Source organism: Emys orbicularis, chromosome 6 (genome assembly GCF_028017835.1).
Source record: "Emys orbicularis isolate rEmyOrb1 chromosome 6, rEmyOrb1.hap1, whole genome shotgun sequence".
Taxonomy (NCBI): Eukaryota; Metazoa; Chordata; order Testudines; family Emydidae; genus Emys; species Emys orbicularis.
Window position 1 is genome coordinate 47,712,628 of NC_088688.1, and position 24,225 is coordinate 47,736,852.

General features: G+C 44.6%; 1 protein-coding gene across 2 annotated transcripts in view; it reads left to right on the top strand.

Moving 5' to 3' along the window:
• FAM169A (family with sequence similarity 169 member A) overlaps window positions 1–24,225 on the top strand; it is a 122,037-nt gene that overhangs the window by 79,157 nt on the left and 18,655 nt on the right. The window contains exons 4-7 of one of the 2 annotated variants that reach the window (XM_065406907.1): window positions 7,488–7,634; window positions 9,964–10,063; window positions 11,082–11,167; window positions 22,828–22,999. In XM_065406907.1, coding sequence (XP_065262979.1) covers window positions 7,488–7,634; window positions 9,964–10,063; window positions 11,082–11,167; window positions 22,828–22,999 — 505 coding nt within the window. The remainder of the gene's footprint in view (window positions 1–7,487; window positions 7,635–9,963; window positions 10,064–11,081; window positions 11,168–22,827; window positions 23,000–24,225) is intronic. The other variant, XM_065406906.1, reaches the window with a different exon arrangement.

The following is a 24,225-nucleotide window of genomic DNA, read 5'->3' on the forward strand; positions in this document are numbered from 1 at the left end:
ATGCAGATCATACCAATGGTCTGTCCTATTGTGTGTATATATTTTCAAAAGCCTGTTATGTTTGTGTGGTAGTCAGGTTTCATTGGCATTAACTTAAACTGGAAAACTTAATTATGAGAGATGCCTGCTGAAGGATGCTGGGTTTTATTAGTATTTGAGAATGGTGCAAATGTGAGACTACTGGAAATGAATGCATAAAGCTATAATTCCTGTGATGCATGGACACTGAGATATAGGTGTCCTCTCTCTTTCTCTCTCACTCTTCAGGAGGAACCAGTCTTTCATTTTTCTTTTCTTTTTTTGAATGGTGGTAGTGCTCAAAGATCCTTACTAGATTAAAGCCTCTTTGTGTGAGGCACAGTACAAATACACAGGACGGACACAATTCTTGACCTGAAGAACAGTATCAGACTACCTGACACATCAGATATCCATCAGGTCTGGAAAAACCTGAAAGATAATCAGTATTTATTTAGGCAAACTCTGAGTTTCATAGATTCATAGACTTTAAGGTCAGAAGGGGCCATTATGATCGTCTAGTCTGACCTCCTGCACAACGCAGGCCACAGAATCTCTCTCACCCACCCACTCCTGTAATAAACCCCTAACCTATGTCTGAGTTATTGAAGTCCTCAAATCATGGTTTAAAGACTTCAAGGTGCAGAGAATCCTTTAGCAAGTGACCCGTGCCCCATGCTGCAGAGGAAGGCGAAAAAACCCCAGGGCGTCTGCCAATCTGCCCAGGAGGAAAATTCCTTCCTGAACCCAAATATGGTGATCAGCTAAACCCTGAGCATGTGGGCAAGACTCACCAGCCAGACACCCAGGAAAGAATTCTCTGTAGTAACTCAGATCCCATCCCATCTAACATCCCATCACAGGCCATTTGGGCATATTTACTGCTAATAGTCAAAGATCAATTAATTGCCAAAATTAATTGCCATCATACCATCCCTTCCATAAACTTATCAAGCTGAGTCTTGAAGCCAGATATGTCCTTTGCCTCCACTGCTCCCCTTGGAAGGCTGTTCCAAAACTTCACTCCTCTGATGGTTAGAAACCTTCGTCTAATTTCAAGTCTAAACTTCCTGATGGCCAGTTTATATCCATTTGTTCTTGTGTCCACATTGGTACTGAGCTTAAATAATTCCTCTCCCTTCCTGGTATTTATTCCTCTGATATATTTATAGAGAGCAATCATATCTCCCCTCAGCCTTCTTTTGGTTAGGCTAAACAAGCCAAGCTCTTTGAGTCTCCTTTCATAAGACAGGTTTTTCATTCCTCGGATCATCCTAGTAGCCCTTCTCTGTACCTGTTCCAGTTTGAATTCATCCTTCTTAAACATGGGAGACCAGAACTGCACACAATATTCCGGATGAGGTCTCACCCGTGCCTTGTATAAAGGTACTAACTAACACCTCCTTATCTCTACTGGAAATACCTCGCCTGATGCATCCCAAGACCGCATTAGCTTTTTTCACAGCCATATCACATTGGCGGCTCATAGTCATCCTGTGATCAACCAATACTCCGACGTCCTTCTCCTCCTCTGTTACTTCCAACTGATGAGTCCCCAGCTTAGAACAAAAATTCTTGTTATTAATCCCACTTGCACTTTTCACTATTAAGTTTCATCCTATTACTATTGCTCCAGTTTACAAGGTCATCTAGATCTTCCTGTATGATATCCCGGTCCTTCTCTGCATTGGCAATACCTCCCAGCTTTGTCTCATCCGCAAACTTTATTAGCACACTCCCGCTTTTTGTGCCAAGGTCAGTAATAAAAAGATTAATTAAGATTGGTCCCAAAACCGATCCCTGAGGAACTCCACTAGTAACCTCCTTCCAGCCTGACAGTTCACCTTTCAGTATGAGCCGTTGTAGTCTCCCCTTTAACCAATTCCTTATCCACCTTTCAATTTTCATATTGATCCCCATCTTTTCCAATTTAACTAATAATTCCCCATGTGGAACCATATCAGATGCCTTACTGAAATCGAGGTAAATTAGATCCACTGCATTTCCTTTATCTAAAAAATTTGTTACCTTTTCAAAGAAGATCAGGTTGGTTTGGCACGATCTACCTTTTGTAAAACCATGTTGTAGTTTGTCCCAATTACCATTGACCTCAATGTCCTTAACTACTTTCACCTTCAAAAATTTTTCCCAAGACCCTGCATACTACAGATGTCAAACTAACAGGCCTGTAGTTACCCAGATCAATTTTTTTCCCTTTCTTAAAAATAGGAACTACGTTAGCAATTCTCCAGTCATACGGTACAACCCCTGAGTTTACAGATTCATTAAAAATTCTTGCTAATGGGCTTGCAATTTCATGTGCCAGTTCCTTTAATATTCTTGGATGAAGATTATCTGGGCCCCCCGATTTAGTCCCATTAAGCTGTTTGAGTTTTGCTTCTACCTGAGATGTGGTAATATCTACCTCTATATCCTCATTCCCATTTGTCATCCTGCCATTATCCCTAAGCTCCTCATTAGCCTCATTAAAGACTGAGGCAAAGTATTTGTTTAGATATTGGACCATGCCTAGATTATCCTTAACCTCCACTCCATCCTCAGTGTTTAGTGGTCCCACTTCTTTCTTTGTTTTCTTCTTATTTATATGGCTATAGAACCTTTTACTATTGTTTTTAATTCCCTTTGCAAGGTCCAATTCTACATGGCTTTTGGCCTTTCTCACTTTATCCCTACATGTTCTGTCCTCAGTAAGGTAGCTTTCCTTGCTGGTCCCTCCCATCTTCCACTCCTTGTAGGCTTTCTGCCTTAATCTCTGAGATGCCTGCTCATCCAGCTTGGTCTACAACTCTTGTCTATGAATTTTTTCCCCTTTCTTGGGATGCAGGCTTCTGATAGTTTCTGCAACTTTGATTTGAAGTACACCTCTACCCCGATATAATGCGACCCGATATAACACGAATTTGGATATAACGCGGTAAAGCAGTGCTCCGGGGGGCGGGGCTGCGCACTCCGGCGGATCAAAGCAAGTTCGATATAACACGGTTTCACCTATAACGTGGTAAGATTTTTTGGCTCCCGAGGACAGCATTATATCGGGGTAGAGGTGTAATTTGAGGCCTCCTCCCCCTTTAGATCCACAAGTTCTTCAGTCCAATCCACTTCCCTAACTAGTTTCCTTAATTTTTTTAAGTTAGCCCTTTTGAAATCAAAAACCCTAGTCACATATCTATTTTTGTTTATCCTTCCATTTAGTTTGAACTGAATTAGCTCATGATCGCTCGAACCAAGGTTGTCCCCTACAACCATTTCTTCTATGAGGTCCTCACTACTCACCAAAACCAGATCTAAAATGGCATCCCCTCTTGTTGGTTCAGCAACTACTTGGTGAAGGAATCCATCAGCTATCTCACCCAGGAAAATCTGAGCCCTATTATTACTAGCACTTGTCCTCCAGTCAATATCTGGGAAGTTAAAGTCTCCCATGATCACACAATTCCCATTAGTATTTACTTCATTAAAAAACATTAAAGAGGTCTCTATCCATATCCAAATCAGATCCTGGTGGTCTATAGCACACCCCAAGCACTATCCCCAGGGAGGCTCTAGTAGCTTTCTTCCCCAATGTGATTTTTGCCCAGACAGACTCTGTCTTATCCATTCCATCACTTCTTATTTCTTTACAGTCTACCTCATCATTGATATACAATGCTACTCCACCACCTTTGCCTTTATTTCTGTCTTTCCTAAACAGCACATACCCTTCAATACCTGTACTCCAGTCATGACTACTATTCCACCATATTTCTGTTATCCCTGTAATATCTGGTTTCACTTTCTGCACCAGTAGCTCTAGTTCCTCCATTTTGTTACCTAGGCTCCTCACATTGGTGTACAAACATCTTAATTTTTGCTGTTTGGCTTCGCTCACATTCTTTACCCGATTAGACACAGACATTCTACTGCCAGTATTGCCTATTAGACTGGTATCTACACTACCGTTCCTCCTTATGACCATTCTCCTGCCCATGGCTGTATCCTTTCTTACTTCATTTTCTTCCCTCTCAGTGTTAAAATCCGGCGTGGAGATTACCTGGACATCTCCCAACCATCTCCCCCAAATTCCTAGTTTAAAGCTCTCTTCATCAGTTGTGCCAGCCTCCATCCTAGAAGTCTATTTCCCTCCCTACACAGGTGAAGTCCATCCCGAGAGAACAGTCCTCTGTCCATGAATGCCTCCCAGTGGCCATACGTCCCAAAGCCCTCCTTATAGCACCACTTCCTGATCCATCTGTTGATCATCATAATCTTGTCACACCTTTGTTGCCCTTCTCTAGGAACAGGCAGAATCCCACTGAAGATCACCTGAGCCTCGATTTCCTTAAGCGTCTTCCCCAGCCTGGCATAGTCTCCCTTGATACGTTCCAGCAAGAAGCTAGCTGTATCATTTGTTCCCACATGAAGGACAATCAGTGGATTCTTTCCCGCTCCCATTAGGATTCTCTTCAGCCTCAGGTCCACATCCCATATCTTAGCACCCGGCAGACAGCACACGCTTCTGTTCTCTGGATCAGCTCTGGTTACTGGCTTGTCTATTCTTCTCAGTAAGGAGTCCCCAATCATGTAGACCTGCCTTTTCCTGGTGATGGTGCAATTCTTCAGTCTATCCCCTGTTCTTGCCATGAGTTCTTGGGAAGAACCTTGGAGATCCCTGGTGAGTGCTCTTGGGCTAGCGGAGGGAGTGTTGAAGAGTGAGAAGGAGCTCTCTCTCTCTCTCCCTTTTCTTTTCTTTTTTCTTCCCTTTTCTCTCTGACTCCCATCACTGATATTTAAAAAATTCTTACTGTGGGTGCTGTTGCTGTCTGTTTGGAGAGCCAGCCCCTCTAAATGCAGGGCTTCCCATTGACAATTGGCAAGGAGGCATGCTGCTGCCTATAGTGTTGTTTCACCATAGTTGAGGGACTAGCGGAAGAGTGCAGGCCAGGGGTAGGCAACCTATGGCACGTGCGCCAAAGGCGGCACGCGAGCTGATTTTCAGTGGCACTCACACTGCCCGGGTCATGGTCACCGATCCGGGGGGCTCTGCATAGATTCGTAGATTCTAGGACTGGAAGGGACCTCGATAGGTCATCGAGTCCAGTCCCCTACCCTCATGGCAGGACCAAATACTGTCTAGACCATCCCTGATAAACATTTATCTAACCTACTCTTAAAGATCTCCAGAGATGGAGATTCCACAACCTCCCTAGGCAATTTATTCCAGTGTTTAACCACCCTGACAGTTAGGAACTTTTTCCTAATGTCCAACCTAAACCTCCCTTGCTGCAGTTTAAGCCCATTGCTTCTTGTTCTATCCTTAGAGGTTAAGGTGAACAAGTTTTCTCCCTCCTTATGACACCCTTTTAGATACCTGAAAACTGCTATCATGTCCCCTCTCAGTCTTCTCTTTTCCAAACTAAACAAACCCAGTTCTTTCAGCCTTCCTTCATAGGTCATGTTCTCAAGACCTTTAATCATTCTTGTTGCTCTTCTCTGGACCCTCTCCAATTTCTCCACATCTTTCTTGAAATGCGGTGCCCAGAAGTGGACACAATACTCCAGTTGAGGCCTAACCAGCGCAGAGTAGAGCGGAAGAATGACTTCTCGTGTTTTGCTCACAACACACCTGTTAATGCATCCCAGAATCATGTTTGCTTTTTTTGCAACAGCATCACACTATTGACTCATATTTAGCTTGTGGTCCACTATAACCCCTAGATCCCTTTCTGCCGTACTCCTTCCTAGACAGTCTTTTCCCATTCTGTATGTGTGAAACTGATTTTTCCTTCCTAAGTGGAGCACTTTGCATTTGTCTTTGTTAAACTTCATCCTGCTTATCTCAGACCATTTCTCCAATTGTCCAGATCATTTTGAATTATGACCCTGTCCTCCAAAGCAGTTGCAATTCCTCCTAGTTTGGTATCATCTGCAAACTTAATAAGCATACTTTCTATGCCAATATCTAAGTCGTTAATGAAGATATTGAACAGAGCCGGTCCCAAAACAGACCCCTGCGGAACCCCACTTGTTATGCCTTTCCAGCAGGATTGGGAACCATTAATAACAACTCTCTGAGTACGGTTATCCAGCCAGTTATGCACCCGCCTTATAGTAGCCCCATCTAAATTGTATTTGCCTAGTTTATCGATAAGAATATCATGCGAGACCGTATCAAATGCCTTACTAAAGTCTAGGTATACCACATCCACCACTTCTCCCTTATCCACAAGACTCATTATCCTATCAAAGAAAGCTATCAGATTGGTTTGACACGATTTGTTCTTTACAAATCCATGCTGGCTATTCCCTATCACCTTATCACCTTCCAAGTGTTTGCAGATGATTTCCTTAACCACTTGCTCCATTATCTTCCCTGGCACAGAAGTTAAACTATTTATTTATTTCCCTTGTTATAGATGGGCACTATATTTGCCCTTTTCCAGTCTTCTGGAATCTCTCTTGTCTCCCATGATTTTCCAAAGATGATAACTAGAGGCTCAGATACCTCCTCTATTAGCTCCTTGAGTATTCTAGGATGGATTTTAATTTAATTTTAAATGAAGCTTCTTAAACATTTTAAAAACCTTATTTACTTTACATACAACAATAGTTTAGTTATATATTATAGACTTATAGAAAGAGACCGTCTAAAAACGTTAAAATGTATTACTGGCACGGGAAACCTTAAATTAGAGTGAATAAATGAAGACTCGGCACACCACTTCTGAAAGGTTGCCGACCCCTGGTGCGGGCAATGGCAATTTCAGGAAGAGGACTTCAAAAGAAAACACACAGACCCCTAGGAAGTGAAGTTGAGTGCACCAAAGATGAGTTACTGTCAAAGAGACATTGGTGCAGTCAGTGAAACAGCGGGGTGAAAACAGACAAGGAAGCCCCCCAATATCTGTGCATGTCCTTTAGACCATGGACAGTCGTCTACAGGGATCCATTGGCCAATCCCCTTCTCCCTGCTTCCCCGGTGCATAGGTAGGATACATAGGCCATGTTGTGGGAGGCTGAAGCAATGCACAGGTGTGTGGAGAAGATTCTGTTCTCACCAACGTCCATGCAGCACCCCCTGTACAACTATTTTACTCTGGTTAGGTGAAGTGATGAAAGATTTGGCTCTATATGCATCCATTGTACTTTACGCAACAGCAACTCAGTAAACATTGTATAGAAAAAGAAAGAAAGCATGTATTAAATTAACCAAATTGCGCTGGAACACACATCACTTTATTCTGCCCAAATAACATTTGGAAATAAAAAATAAAGCCAATGTTTGGGGTGGTTGTGACAAATTGACACGAGGCTGTGATTCATGCTCCTTGCTGCCAATAAAATTGAACAGCTTCCCTGTAGAGAAGAAGAGGTGCTAGTTAATAAATTCATTCTAATGTTATGTTTAGTAGGACAAGATAACTTCAGGCATATACTGTGTGGTATCTCTACAATAATATATGCATGTTCAGTTTTTCAGGGGGATGGCATTCCCTGTGGACATGTTGGATAATTACAGTCATGAAGACTTGGAGAGTTCTGCAGAAGACTACATGTCTGATCTTCGATGTGGGGATCCAGAGAATCCAGAGTTCTTGTCTCTTGTCAGCAACATCAAAGTAAGAGAGAGAAAAATCTGAACCGATTTATTTCTTGATTATTTGCAATTGAACGTAGAGTAAAAATGCAGATAAATCAAGTCTGTGTCTACTGTGTTAAAACGAGTATTTAAATAAGTATTATATTTTCTATATGTTCCTATCCTTTTTAAACTGTATTTGTATTGTACTTTGGAACACCAAACAACACATTGTTTTATACCAAGTGGGATCTTTGTGTCAGCCACTCAGATTGTTGGATGATGAATCTATGTATATTGAACAATTCTCTTTCATTTTAAATCATAACTGGTGAGTCAGGCAAACTCTTTGCTAGAATTAATCACAGAAATGTACATGCATAAGTTATGCTAGCAGTTACTGCATCTAATTGGTCATTTATGCCTCAGTTTTGCAAAGTGATTTGCTTGGGTGGACCTTTAATCCCATAGGCAGTCCCAGTGACATCCAAAAGGGTGTCTATATTGGACCATTTGTTCTAAAACTTTCCCTTTTGCCGTCACAGCAGCAGTACTGGTGGAGGCACTAATAGAGACCGGATGCTGGAATTTTATGATCTGATCCACCTTATCACTTAGCCTGTCTTTGTGATGTAGTGGTCAAAATCGGGTCTGCCTATGCTGGCACTCCCACTTGCTAGTATCTATGGTAACAGTGGTGTGAAATTTTAACTAAAGAGTCTAGAGTAAGTGAGGCCAGTGGGACTCTAAGCAAGAGTAGGGGTTCTCACTTGCAGATCCCTTTCCAGGAGCAGACTTTTAGGCACTTTTCTCTAATCATGGTAAGTGCTGTGTGCGTAAAAATAAAAATTCTGAGCCATAGCATACCATAAGCTTTAAACTGTTTTATAAGGAAGCAAATCTTTCTCATAGTCTGAATGTCTAGTCATTTGTTCATCACACAATCAGTGCTAATATATACATATTTATTTTCTCAAATATCTTCATTAAATATTAGAAATACTTGAATTTAAATAACTTCAAAATCATTTTGATGAAGATATTGAACGTTCTAAAATTAAGTGGTTCCAGTTTCCATATGTTGGTGCCTTAATGCCGCATTTTGGTGCTCAATTGAGCATTTGGACGCTGAAGTGCCTATTTTAGCACCAAAACGTGGGAAATGTTCACTTGTTTTAAAGGTGACCTGGCCTGCAAGGGAAGACAATTTGGGTTTGTGTATCAGGCATATCAAGTTTTTTCTTTCCTGTTTCCTGGAAGTCTTTGTTAGAAGAGTCTACAAAATGTATTTGAGGGTTTTTTAGCCCTTAATTGAGGATGAGATGTTGACTCTTTAATAAAGACAGCTTGTCTTCCAGTTGTTCATATAGCTTTTGAGTCGAATAGATATGAACAGAAATAAAACTGGCTTCCCCTCTCAGTAGAGATTCACTTCCTTGGGATCAGATCATAATGTTAGGCTGAGCTTTGTTCAGTGCAGGGCCTAATGGTAGGGAGAAGAGAGGGACATAGGGCTATATGCCAACTTTGCATTCCACTGTTCCCTGGCACAAGTTATACAGCCAGAGATCACCCCATCATGCTCGTGACCAGAAGCTATGAAGGGTGTTAACCAGTTGAATCTCCAGCTGGTCACTTAGGGTATGTCTGTGCTGCAAAATAAAATAAAATAAAAAAAATATATATTTATATTGGGTGGCAGAGAGTCTCAGAGCCCGGGTCTACAGACTCAGGCTCACAGAGCTCGTGCTACGGTGCTAAAAACAGCAGTGTAGATGTTGCTGCTCGGGCTCTGAAAGTCACCCACTTCCCCCAGGTTTCAGAGCCTAATATCCAGCCTGAGCGGCAACATCTACACTGCTGTTTTTAGCGCCATAGTGTGAGCCCAAGTCTGTAGACCCGGGCTCTAAGACTCGCTGCTGCTGGTTGGTTGAATTTTGCAATGTACATGTACCCTGAGGCCAAATTTAAGGCTGGCCTATTAAAATTGAGGAAATGGCCCAGTCTATCTGATGTCATAAACCTAATAGTTCTTCAGTCATTTATAGAATCATCCAGGAAAAATAGGATAGACAAAATGTGAATTCCTTTGATTGTTTTTGGTTTTGTTTTAACAGAGGAAAAACTTTTTAAACCTCCTCCCTCCAACATGCATGCACCTTGGAGGTCATTTTTATAAAGATCTGTATTATAAAGAGGCAAAACAGGGCCAAACTCCAGTGGTGGGGGTGTTTTTTTGGGTTTGCAGGTCACCTTTAAGCATCCAAGTTTGAAAACTGGGTTTGCTTGTCCTCTTTAGCATGCTCTATATATTTGACTAATGCTATATTAGCAAGAGTCCATTGAACCATTCTAAACTCTTTTTTCAGATTCCTATTAGCTTGTCAACTATAGGCTTCGTTCCTCTTTACGGTGGAGATCAGACACACAAAGTTCTTGCTTTATTTGCACCTGAGGACTCGCTCACAGGTTTCATTTTAAAATTCTAATCTAAATGTTGTAGCATTTTGCTTTTTGTGGCAAATACATGTAACCAATCCTTTATTCATTCCATGCTACCTTGCAATAACTAATTACCTTTTTCAGCTTGAATGCAGTGTCCATTACCTCCATTTTCATATTATTGTTAATTTCTGTTGTAGATTCTTATCCACATCTCAATAAGTGTGAAATTACTGTACCAATTGGAGCGGAACCAGCTAGATTAAATTTGGAAGATGTGTAACAAAATGAAAGACAGTGCCTTCCTGATTGAATGTGCATAATAATTAAATGCACCATGTACTTTCTCTTGAATTTTCTCCTCTCTGGCTACTTTGATACCCAGCCATCCTCCCCAGTCCATCCAAAATGAGGCTACTAAATTTATCTTCCTCTTCTGTCAAGCATTAATTGAGTCCCTCCACTGATCTGCCTACCACTTCAAGCCCCTTTTAGTCTACCACATCAAGTTCAGACTCATTGTCGTTGCTCAGCTGCAGCTGACATCCCGTATTGCATTTACCTTCCAGTCCTCCACTGTGCCAGTCTCAATGCTATGCTTGTCTCCTTCTCCCAATTCTGTCTCTGAATTTGCCCATGCCACCCAAAGTACAGAATGCCTACCTCATGCTGATCACCATCCTACCACCCTCTCCACATTCATCTCCCTTGTTGAGATTCACTTTTTCTGTGATGCCCACAATTGAACCAAAAATTTTAAAAAAATAACTCCTCTGTTATTAACTCCTCTGGGTCCCGAGCATATCCAGTCTCTTTGCTTACTGTCCTTTTAAATCATCATCTCTTCAGAGCAGGGAGTGTCTTCATTTTGTGGCTGTACAGCACTGAGCACATTGTTTGCACTAAAGAAAATAATAAATGCATTAATGGGCTTCTTACTACAGCTTAAAAGATGTCTATTATAACTTTAATAACTTTAGTGAATATCTTAAGTTTCAAAATGTCAAGACCACTAACTTTTTATATCCATCTTTTTCCTTTCAAGCTGTAGCCTTGTATCTTGCTGACCAATGGTGGGCCATCAATGATATTGTGAGAACATCTATCCCTTCTAGAGAAGGGCTCCAGCAGGTAAGGAGCTCCAGCATTTATATCTTAACAGTTTTTAATCTTGTAAGGACCACTTTATATAAATGTAATGGGGATAGTTAATGATCTGATATGTGTTGTACATTTTGATTTGATTTGGAAATTAATCTAATGGTGCAAATAAATAGGTAGGCCATCTTGTGTAGTGGGAGCATCAGCGGAGATGGAGGAGCTGGGGCTCTTTTCACATCTTAGTTTTCCATTTAGCCGAATTCTTCAAAACAATGTTGCTCTTGTGCAGCACTATCATGTGAAAGATACTTTGCCGCTAATGGTTTAAGGGCTACCTTCTGAGACTCATGCTGTTTGGGCCCTGGCGATTAGGCACCTCATGGGAGTTGTGCATTGTACTACTGGAGAAGCTTACCGGGCTGACCCCCGTCCCCCCCTTTTTTTTTTCCTCTTTAAGTTTGTTGTCAATTGTTAGAGTACCTTTCTGAGGGAGAAGGTTGGGGATGAGTTAAGTGAAATACAGGGATGGTGGCCTGCAGTGTTGGTATGGGGTTTGAGGAAGTCCAGATAAAGGACATGCCCTACTGTCTGTTATCATTAAGGCTATGTTTTAGTCATGGGTATTTTTAATAAAAGTCATGGACAGGTCACGGGCAGTAAACAAAAATTCATGGCCTGTGACCTGTCCATGACTTGTACTATATACCCCTGACTAAATCTTGGGAGGTGGCCTGGGGGACGCTGCAGGTGCTGGGCGGGGAGTCGGGGGGCATCGCTGGTGCTGGGGGTAGCGGGGAGTGGCCCGGGACCCCCGCTCGTGCTGGGGAGCGTTGGAGGGGCTGGCATGCTCCCTACCTGGCTCTGCAGCTCCCCGGAAGCGACGACATCCCCCTCCCTCAGCTCCTAGCAGAGGCGTGGCTAGGCAGCTCTGCGCGTGGCCAGGCAGCTCTGCACGCTGCCTCCATCCATAGCACTGGGTTCGCAGCTCCCATTGGCCGAGAACTGCAGCCAGTGGGAGCTGCAGGGGTGGCACCTGCAGGTGGAGGTAGTGCGCAGAGCTGTCTGGCTGCGCCTCTGCCTAAGAGCTGAGGGATGTCACCACTTTTTGGGAGCCCCTCCCCCCCCACAAGGTGAGTGCCGCCCAGAGCCCTCACCCCCTCCTACTCCCCTGCCCTGAGCCCCCTCCCACATCTAAACTCCTGCTGCTGCAGGGGGGCAGTGGCCAGTGCGACTGGCGCAGGGGCTTCCCGAGCTGCTCAGTCGGCCCTCGGGTCAGCCATACCGGCCACTGCAGAAGTCATGGAGGTCCCGTAAAGTCACGGAATCCGTGACCTCTGTGACAGACTCGCAGCCTTAATTATCATTCATCATCAAGCTTGTATAACTTTTGTTAAACCATAGCTAATGCCTGTGTCTTCTGAAGCACATTAGACTCTAATTTTGCAGCAGGGAGTCCAGAATATTTCAGCATTGCCACCACAAGCTTTTTCCTCTTTGCTGCCCCCATGTCCAGTAGAATCAATGCAATGTTGTTGTTTAATTTATTTTTTATATTTAAACTGATTTTATTTGATGCAGCTCCCCCCACTTCACCATCTCTTTCAGTGTGCAGCATAATTGCAATGTGTGTGGAGAAATGAGGGAAACTTGGTTAGGGTGCCTGAGACTTTTGGCATTGGAGAGAGGGGATGTCTCTCCTCTTTCGGGGCGGGATGGTGGTGACTCTGGATTTTCAATGTAAACGAGGGTTGAATTCCTTGTTTCCCATCACAGAAAATCTTGATGATAACTAGCTGCCACACTGTACCACATCCCAAAATCTGCCAATGTTATACTCCAAGACGAGAGACAGTTTTAAAACTGAAGTTTCATTAAACTTGGTATATAAAAAAACAAACAAAACCTGCTTGCATACACCCCACTGCTGTCCTTTTAGAGCATACACAGCATTGCTGTTCTTTTAGAGCTGCTGCAACCAGAGCTATTCCCTTTGACCCCTTGAGCAGCTGACCTTCAATCCTTAATGGGACAGGGCACAGGTAAATCTAACCTAGACATTCCCTTATGAAAGCTGTACTCACCCTTCTTTTCCCTTCCCTCCCCCACCCCCGTAAATGTAATGTCGTCCCAACATAACAAAATTTAAAATACAGTTCATCCATTTGACTTATTAGAAATCATGCACAAGATCATAATAGTCATTCTCAAGTGATTCTTTGAGTCATTCCTCTGTCACAAGTTCTGGTACTGATGGTGGAAGCTTCTGTATCTTTCTTCTTTATTTCACATTAAGCAGAAAATGTTTGCAGCAATTTTTGTTCCACTATCCAACTGAATAGTCAGTTCTGAACACCTTAAATCCCAAAAGACACTCATACTTTATGAAATAACAGTTCTTATATGATCAATGGTATAACCATATAACTCCCACGTTTTTCTTTGAGTGATGATCCTGATACGCATGCACATTTTGTGCTTGAGTCTGGAATTTTTTGCAAGCCGTATCTGTTCGCCTGCATGTGTGCCGTTTCTCTCCTCATGCTCCAAGCCAAGGGCATAAAATGTGGGGCGAGCCGACGCTTCTCCGGTTCCTTCTTACCACCTTATGTTCTGAGTTAGAATCTTCAGTATCCTCAGTTCCTTTTTTTGTTACCGTGTCATTGCTGTAAGATATTGTATATAGTTATTTTAGTAGTCTTTATACTATAGTCTACATAGTGTAGTTAGATGTATTTTTGCCCATTTTCTTCCTTCCCTGGGACTTTTCCCCTCAAGAAGTCGGGAATTATGCCCACAACCGCGGAGTTCAAAAACTGTTTCCTGCCTTCCTTTTCGGCGAGCGATGAACATCTACACTGCCTCACCGCTTGCAGTTCTGCCAAGTGCAGCATCTGCCGCTCTCTTTGCCCCAGAACTCATGAGGATCTGGAACTGAGACTCAGAAAAGATCTCACGGAGAAGGAGATGTGGGCCAGGGACCACACTCTGTTCGTCACGCTCATCAAGTGGGCAGCACCCCTTTGAGCATGAGCTTATGGACAAAAGCTAAGGGATTAAGCCTAAGGAGAAGGCTTCACATGAGCAAAGGGTACTCTCATAGACATAAGGACAAGCCATCTTCATCTACAACTGCTCCGAAGAGAGAGGATCCCTCTCCAAATCCATCAAAGTGGGGAGAGCCAGTGTGCACAGGCGCTAAGAACTTAGACCCGAGTAAATATTCTTGACAGGAGAAGGAGGCATGCAAGTTTATATATCTGATGGTGAAGGCTTGGGATAAACAGCTCCCGGTGCTCCCGTCCACTTCTAGAGCCGATATGCTACCGGTAGTGATTAGGTCCTGGTGGGAGCTGACCATCATAGTGGCCAGGGAAGCTTGAGTTCTGAAGGCTCTGCCAATGGACTCTCCTCATACCCCAGGGCAATCAGAGACCTACTTCTCTCTGGAGGACACGTTTGCTCTTCCCTATCCGCATTCATCCTTCCTATCAGGACTGTTCTATTCCGGGACATTCATATACTAAGGAAGAGACTACCCCAATGAGGCAGCGTGTTCTCCCATCGCACCATTCAGCCTTGAAGTGCACCCATTGGTATTGTCAGTTCTGACAGATACAAGGAATCAGTCTTTCTCTTTGGATGAATCTGAGGCCCCACAGGAGTCTCTGCAGCATTGGGCAGAGGTTGCACAAGCTAGGAGTTCCAGAAGATTGGGGTTCTCGCCTCTGACCAGATATGACTGATCAAGAGAATGGTGGAACCCAAGACATTGGGTCCTCCTTTGCCAATTGATCCATCCTACTGGCTATATTGGGGAGCATTGGAGTCCTACCCTAGACACCCAGGATCAGCGTAGAAGTCCTATTTGCTATCGCTCAGACACCCAGAACTGGTCCCATTGGAATATTCGGAAGGGGAAGGTGAGCCAGATCCACAGAGTCCAATGGTACTGGGAGCAATCTCATCGTCTTCACTGGATGAAGCAGTTACTCCATCCACTCCATCTCCAGCAGACCACTTGAAACAGTATCAAGAGCTCATGCAGAGCTACAGATTCAGCTTGAGGAAGTCCAGGAGCCTCAGCATAGTTTACAAGACATTCTGCAGCTTTCTGGTCCCAGTTGAGTGGCCCTCCCCAACGAGGCCATCATGGACCGGCAGAGATGGTTTGGCACACTCCTGCTTCTTGTGGCCCTACCACTCAGAGGGCCGAGAAGCGTTACTTTGTTCCATCCAAGGGGGGAGAGGTGTTTTTTTTCCCTTCACCCACAGCCTAACTCTTTAGTAGTGCAGGAGGCTGCAGAGCAGTCCAAGCAACAGCACCCAAAGGCTACTCCCTCTGATAAGGGACACAAGCCACTCAGCCTTCTAGGGAGAAAGGTCTTCTCTTCCATTTCTCTCTGGTTCAGGATCTCAAATTATTAGGCCATCTTGGTCAAATATGATATTACTACAGTAGAACCTCAGAGTTACGAACACCTCGGGAATGGAAGTTGTCCGTAACTTTGAAATGTTTGTAATTCTGAACAAAGCGCACTTCAGGCTCCAGATCCAGCAGCTGACACTCCAGCCCAGGATTCAGCAGCAGCTGAGCAATCTAGTCAGCCCCTGTATGAGTTTGCAAGCTTGTCTCACTCCTCGCTCTGTGTGTGAGTGTGTGTGCGCGTGCGTGCGCGCGCCTGCCCGCCCGCCCGCCCCTCGGATGGGGTTGGGGAGGTAGGGTGGGATTAGGCAGCCCAGATGTGCTTACCTTTTAAGATGCAATACAGGCACGGTACAGTACTTGCTTTTTTTTTTTTTTTTTTAAATCTCTGCTGCTGCCTGATCGGTTACTTCCAGTTTCACATAGTGTCTGGTTGACCGGTCAGTCTGTAACTCTGGTGTTTATATCTTTGAGGTTCTGCTGTAATTATAATAAGTTTTGGAATTCAAGGGCAAGCTCCCAAGGAGGCCCACTTCTAGGTTTTAGTGGATGAGGGCAGATTGGTGGCCAAAACTTCCCACCAAGTCACAGTGGATGTGACAGATACTGCTTCTAGGGGGATGGCTATGGTCAGTGTTATGAGGAGAAACTTGTGGTTACAATTCTCTAGTTTCCCTAGAGAGGTGCAGAGTGCCATATAAGATCTGCTCTTCAAGACTATCAACCTATTCTGTGAGAAGATGGAAGAATCTCTCCACTCCCTCAAAGACTCCAGACAACACTTTGCTCGCTGGGCATTTACACCTCTTCCCTAAGAGAAAACACAACAGACGGGTATAGGGCAAGATCAACTCCTCAGCCATTTTACCACCAACATCCTCAGGAGCCACCATTCAGGAGACAGAGGGTTTATAGACCCAGGCACACAGCCTTGGCAACATCCACTATGACTTCATATTGTAACCCCAAGTGAAGAGTGTATTTTGATGGGACTGTCAAGACCTGCATCCCTTTCTTGATGCTGCTTCATTCCCCTTCTCTATTATTTGGAGGCTGCTTTACCCAATTTGCCAAAAACTGGAGGGCCCTAACTACAGACAAATGGGTATTAGAGATTATTCATGGTGACTATATGATAGAGTTTCTGGTACCTCCTATCCAATAATCCCCTCCCCTGTTCCTTTTCAGGGCCATTCTCATAAGAAGATTCTACAACAAGAGATTAACTCCTTTCTCCTCAGGGGAGCCATAGAAAAGGTTCCACCTCAACATCAAGGGAAGGGATTCTATTCCCCTTACTTCTTGATCCCCAAGAAGAATGGGGAATGGAGGCCAATTCTCAGTCTGAGACAGCTGAACAGGTTCATTCGAAAACTAAAATTCTACAGGATATCCTTGGCATCAATAATTTACTCATTAGAGGAGGATAATGGTTCATGGCTCTTGACACAGAATATGCATATTTTTACATAGACATTCACCCAGCCCACAGGAGGTTCCTCTTCAATCAAGAGCATTACCAATTCAAAGTCCTCCCCTTTCGTCTATAGCTACAGCACCCAGGGTCTTCATTAAGGTTTTTTCTGTAGTGGCAGCTTGGATGGGAAGAGAGGAATTTACAGTTTTCCCTTACCTCGACGACTGGCTTCTGACTGGCGGTTCGTATGAGGAAGTCCAACAGACAACCAGTGTTCTGCTCAGCCTTCTGCCTTCACTGGGCATCTGTGTCAATCACAAAAATTCTACATTGACCTCCATGACGTTCATACCTTTTATAGGGGCAAAATTGGACTTGACTACAGCAAGAGTGTATCTACCTCTCCAGAGGTTTCAGGCCATGAACGCTTTCATACATCAGTTCGTTCTCAGACCCAGGACGTCAATCAGAACTTCCCTTTCCCCCTCGGCCACATGGCCTCATGCACACATGGGACACCATTTGCCAGGCTTCGCCCTTGTTGCCTACAAGCCTGGCTTCTTTCCATGTACTCAGCAGAGAAGGCCAACATAAACAACAAGGTAACAGTTCTGCCCAAAGCTTTAGACTCTCTCGTCTGGCGAACAAAACCAGAGAAGGTTTGGGTGAGGATCCCTTTCCCTACACTGACTTCTGAGGCAACCAGGGTTATTGATGTCTCCCGCTTGGGTTGGGGTGCACACATGAGTGATCATCTGGCAGAAGGCGTCTGAACCCTATGGGAATCCAGAATGCATATCAATTTACTTGAACTCCAGGCGTCCATTGAACCTGCAATGTCTTCCTATCACACATCCAATCCCGACATGTCGAAATAACATTGGACAACATGACAACGATATTTTATATAAACAAACAGCGGAGTGAGATCTCTCCCCTCTGTGCATAGAGGCAGTCACCCTCTGGAACTTGTGCATCAGTCATTGCATAATCCTATCAGCAGCATACTTACCCGGGGCGCAAAACTCCCTAGCAGATTCCCTGAGTAGACATTTTCCCACAAATCACAAATGGGGGAGATTCACAATTTGGTTCTTGGCATCTTTGCCCAATAGGGAATGCCAGCCTGGGACTTTTTCACCTTACAGGGGAACAGGAAATTTTCTTGATACTGCTCCAGAGCAGCTGTGGGCAAGGGCTTGATGGGAAATTGCCTACTGGTGTCATGGAAGGGTTGCGTTGGGTATGCCTTCCCTCCTATCCCATTGGTACCACATGTTCTATGGAAGATCTGCCAAGACAGAGCTTAAGTCATCCTGATTGTGCCCAACTGGCCGAAGCAGTTTTGGTTTACAGATTAGCTGAAGCTCTCAGTTCTCCTACCCGTGAACATCCTCACATTGCGGGACCTTCTAACATAGCACAAGGGCAGCTTCAAACACCCCAATCTGGGACCTCTGCGATTTGGAGCCTGGTATTTGGATGGGAATGAGAAATAGAATGCGCATGTTCTAAAAGGGTGCAATCCATCCTTAACCAAAGCAGCAAAGACTCTACAAGAAGGTGTTGCTCAGTAAAATGGAAGCATTTCTCCGCTTGGGCTCACCAACCCAACTTATCTCCAGAATCCACCGGGGTCTCTGCTATCTGAGTATCTTCTTATCCTGAAGTCTTCGCGCTCAGTTCTCTGCAAGTGCATTTAGTAGCGATCAGCTCTTTCCATCCTCCGATGGATAACTGTACAATATTCACTCATCCTGTTACAACTAGATTTCTGAAGGAGATTCTCAAATCCTGTTCACCACTGGTGAAGTTTGCACCTCAGTGGAATATCAGTTTTGTTCCGTCATCTCTCACTAATCCCCCTCCCCCCTTTGAGCCTCTAGCCACAGGCTGTATGGCCCATCTGTCCTTGAATGTGGCCTTTCTAATAACCATAATGTCAGCCAGAAGAGTCGGTGAGCTGAGAGTGCTCGTGGTGGACAAAGAAAAGGTCTCTTGGGTAAGTGATTAACTACACTGACGGGAGAGCTCTCTCCCATCGAATTAGAGCATCTTCATTAAAGCCCTACAGTGGAGCAGCTGCATTGGTGCAGCTATGCCGATGCAGCATTTTAAGCATGGACTTGCCCTTAGTCCTTGATCCTTGGTCCACCGACTCTCTCTTTTGACACTGGTGCCTCCAGTAAGAATTTTATCTGCTGAGTATCCACTGGAATTTCAGATTTAATCTGCTATAAATTACCCAGCAGTTTGTCTTTTCAAAATATCATCATATTTTGATAGATTACTCACAGGATATTTATCTGGCAAAATGATCCTTTAGGTAATTTGATTAGTATTTCCTTTATGTCCAAATCTTCAGGACACTGAGCAGCAGCATCTGGCTCAAATATTTCTGTTAAACTTTCAGTATCCAGGCCTGCATGAGCCCAATATGTTACATTAGTGATTACATCCCTTCTCCCCACTTCAACCATGTACAGATTGTCTGAACTGTTGTTTCTGATGAAGTTCAAAGGAGCGTCCACTTTTGCCATGCCAACATGAGACAGTACCCATGCAATATGTTAATGAGGCTAGGTGCTGGTGCCTCATTAACTGCAGGGGAACTTCAGCAGTGGTGTTTGACTAGGGCAGGGAATTGAGGGTGGGGTGCAGGAGAGGTTCAGGCTCCAGCCTGGCGCCGCTTATCTAAAGCGGCTCTGGGGTGGCACCGGCGCGCACTGGGGCCAGGGCAGGCTCCCTGCATTCCTGCCCTGTCCCCGGCCCCACGCCGCTCCAGGAAGTGCTGCGGCCTGGGGGCGGGGGGACGGGTGGAGGGCTCTGTGTGCGCTGCCCTTGCGGCGCCTCCAGGTACCTCCCCCAAAGCTCCCATTGGCTGCGGTTCCCCGTTCCCGGCCAATGGGAGCTGCGGGGGGCGGGGCCTGGAGGCAAGGACAACGCACGGAGCCCTCTGCCCCCCCTCCTGGGGACCGCGGGGAAGTGGTGCCAGCCGCTTTTGAGAGCAGTGCGTGACCCACGGTGCCACAGGGGGCAATCCCGCGGGCCGGATCCAAAGCCCTGATGGGCCGGATCCGGCCTGTGGGCCGTAGTTTGCCCACCACTGAGCTGTCACATTCTCTTCTCTGGGATTGCTTGTCTGCTCATACCATTCATTGTATGCAGGGTTGTTTTAGCCCAGTCGGTCCCAGGGTATTTATTAGAGAGACAAGGTAGGTGAGGTAATATCTTTTATTGGACCAACTTCTGTGTGAGAGAGAATCAAGCTTTCAAGCTGTGTGAGCGGAAAGCTTATCTCTCTCAGCAACAGAAGGTGAGTCTAATAAAAGATTATCTCACTTCCCCACCCCAATACCATTATCAATTATTTTGCCCCACTCCTGGGTAGGTTGCTTTAATATGTTAAGTTTGGCTTTCACACCTTTGATTTAATCAATATTCGCCTAAAGTTCCTTTTTCTGATTTGTAAATGGGTCACGTTTGGAGACTCCTTGTCCCCTAGGAGGAGGTGCTACTTTGTGACTGGTTTTCTGTGTAGGGTGATTGCACAGAATTACATGCTACTGCCCTAGCACATGCTCCTGTGCTATTTCTCTACCTCATCAGTGGTTTCTCTGCCTTACAGCAGTGTGCAGCTTCTCAAACAAGGTCTCATCTGCAGCCTGATTATCTTTTAAATAAGGTTGCATCACAGTCCAAATGTTGCCATTCTGCAATCCTGTCAGGACTGAATAGAGAAACTTGTGTTGTATAAGAATAGGGTGATATCTTAGGTCAGAGTCAGATTCTTGTGAAGCAAACTATAGTTCCTGTCTCAAATCAAGAGCTCGGACTAGGAAATCCCGAGGTGTCTCTTCGGGCTCTTGTGCTGTTCTTGAGAGCTGCAGGTAAAGTTCAGTTGCACCTTTTTTCCTGGTAATAGGATCTTAAGATACACCTCTGTTTTGGCAGGCTAAGATTAGCTGAGGCTCAGTCCTGGGCAAACTGCCCTGATCACAGCTTGTGTGATCTCTGCCTCAGCGTACCCCCTTTTGAATCCCACTTTCAATGTAATAGACCAGACTAGTTAGGCTTAATATGCCCTTTTGGTGGGAGTTCCCACTCTGTCCTGTTGTTTTAAAATCTTTCTTTAAAATTGGGTCTGTTTTCTGAGTTGAGGGTGACAGATTTTCTATAGAGGTTTGGCTTTTAATTTTTCACACAGCTTGAAATACAGTTTCAGAAAATATCTTCATTTTTCAGCATACTGGTTCTGAGCTCCCTCTACTTCAGATGTTCCAGTTTGCTTCTTTGCTTACAGCAATGAGATATAAAAGCTTATCTTTTAATCTCAGCAGTCTATACAATCCTTGATCTTTCAACTCTTCCCGCGCATTTAAGTAGCTTCTTCTATATTTGATTAAAACAAATTAGGGTGATCGTATTTCCCAAAGTGAAAATGGGACACGGTTTGGGGCTAGCCTGAGTCCTTCCTCCCACCCCCCGCATGAGGCTGTCCCAAGCCCCCCTCCCTGCATAGGGCCTGCCTAAGCCGCTCGCCCGAGCCCCCTCCCTTTGTGGGGCTCGCCAGAGCCACTCACCCGAGCCTCCCTCCCCGCACGGGGCTGACATCAGCGTTGCTGCTTGCCTGAGCCCTGCCTGACCCCTGTGCGAGGCTGGGGCTGGTGTCACTGCTCGCCCGAGCCCTGGTTGTCCCCCTGCCCAGGGCTGGTATTGCTGCTTGCCCTCTTGCACGTTCCTCTGCACCCCACTTTTTTGACAAAAGTGGGCATTTGTCCCATTTGCTCTTGCCAACTGATCAAGTTGGCAACAGCAAATGGGACAAATGCCCACTCTTGCAAAAAAATCGGGACGGTCAGGACAGGGCTTAAAAAAGGAACTGTGCTTGCCAAAATGGAATGTATGGTCACCCTAAGCAAAATGTTTTTTTGCTGCATTTTCACAGTAACTTGTCCCAGAAATGCTCAAAGAGTCACAGACTTCTCTTAAATGCTCATCCTTTGGCTGGTATAAAAGTCTGTCTACCTCCCTGTGAAGGTCCTCTAACTCTTTCCCAGCCATAATGCTTGCAAACAATTAAATCTTCCCTGGCAGCTTTTCCTGGAATAGTCTACAGCAGCTTCAGGTAGGGTCATCTCTCAAAGAGGTCAGATCACTGCATTCAGCTTCTCCTGTCTGTGCTTGTTAAGTGTTACATTCCCATAACAGAGGTCAGTTCCAAACTGGAGTTTAATAAAACTTTGCTGCTGCAACCAGTGCTATCGCCTTTGACCCCTTCAGCAGATCTTCAGCCCTTAATGGGAGAAGGACAATGCACAGGTAAATCTAACTCTGACATTTCTGTGTGAGTGCCATACCTCTACATCCAACAATGATGGAGACGTATGTTATGTGGGCCTTCCCAGAAGATCTGAGCACATGTTCTTTGTAGCACTCTAAACTCCTGCTAGCCTGGGAAGACTAAGACTAATTGACACTGTGCTCTCGTATTTGGCGAATGGTTCTTAAAATCCAAAAATACTGTGTTCATTTAAATTTTAATAAACAAAAATAAAGCCTTTAGATCATCAGAACACGTTTTTAATATTAAGGTGTGCAATGCATTTTATCTAATCTCTGATTTTATACACTGCCTGTCACCATGGCATCTGAGCGCTTCTCACTGCTCAAAAAACATTAGGCCTGATCTTTCAGAAATGCTGATCATTTGCAGCTCCTGCTGACATCAGCTAGAGTTGTGGCTAGTCAGCACCTCGGAAAATAAGCCCCCTAACGTCTAAGCTTCAACTAAATTGATGTTGGCCTTTTAACTGTTGCACATTTAAATGTACTTATGTGTTTCCATAGGTGAAGACTCTTGGAGAGAGGGTGGTTCTGTATGTTCTGAATCGAATTATTTATCGCAAACAAGAAATAGAGCGAAATGAGATCCCCTTCCTCTGTCACAGCAGCAATGACTATGCTAAGATTCTGTGGAAAAAAGGAGAAGCCATTGGGTTCTATTCTGTTAAACCTGCAGGTAAAAACATTTAAGTATTTTTTTAATAAAGCAATGGAAAACCAAACTCTTTTATCAGAACTTTTAAGCTGCACTAATGTGTGTGATTGATACATGAACCTTTTCTTGAATTCTTAGAGCAGACAAGGTTTTGGGTAAAATTTTCAAAAGTGACTTTAGGCTCTGAAATCACTTACGCTCTATTTATTTTTTTTAATTTTGCCCATAGTCTTTTTAGTAGCCATTATGCCCAGGACTCCAGGTTTCAAAATTTTTGCTTCCTGTACACACTCCTTCTCAGTCAGCAATGACCATCAACATTGCCTTTACTGTCACAGCGAAACCCATATCGTGGCAAGGTGCAATATCTGCTGTTTGTTCCTCAGTTGTACCCAAGAAGGGTGGGAACTTCGTCTCAAGAAGTACCTAATGGAAAAGGCCTTGAGGCTGCAGTCATACCTAGGCCAGGGGGACCACTCCCTACTTCAGCTTGACTCAATAAGGTGTGTGTCTCATGCCACGGGGTCCGACTCAGGAGTGAGGGAGTCTACCCCCACAGATCTCTTGGTGGGGTCTTGTCAGGAGGACAGGGAGCGTTTATATAAATATAAGAGTAAATCATCCTCCAAATCCACTTAGAAGAAGTCGAATAGAGCCCTGCCTAAATTGAGCAAGTCTTCTAGCTCAATCCAAGAGAATTTAGAACGTCCTAAGTTTCAGGGGCATGACAAGAAAGCCCACAAATCTAGGGCTCTGTCCGTACCAGACCACAATTTGGCGACAATAGTGTCTACAGTACCATCCATTGTCAGTTGGTCTGGAAGCGTGGCTTCAAACAGTGAGCTCACCAAATCAGCCATGAACACACTAGTAACTGTTCCCACCAAATTAATAATATTTCTGCTATGGTGGAAGACTCCATGCCAAGAATGCATAGGCGTGCCATTCCTTTCCTCCTCACTGGACAGGATGATCATTACAGATACCTCTGTGATGGGTTCAGTCACAAAGACCCCCTTGGGACTGTCACCTGATGTGCTGAAACTACCTATGAGCCCATTTTCCCTGCCAGCTTGGGACTCCAGAGCCCTGTCTTGTTGAGCCAGACACTCTATTCCGCTCCAGCACAGATGCTGGGTCTGAACCACGTCCCCAAAACTGCAGGCTTTAACTGAAAACCACTCAGCAGGTACTCCTACCTTTAGCACCCAGCTCCCAATGGGATCCAAACCCCGAATGAATCCGTT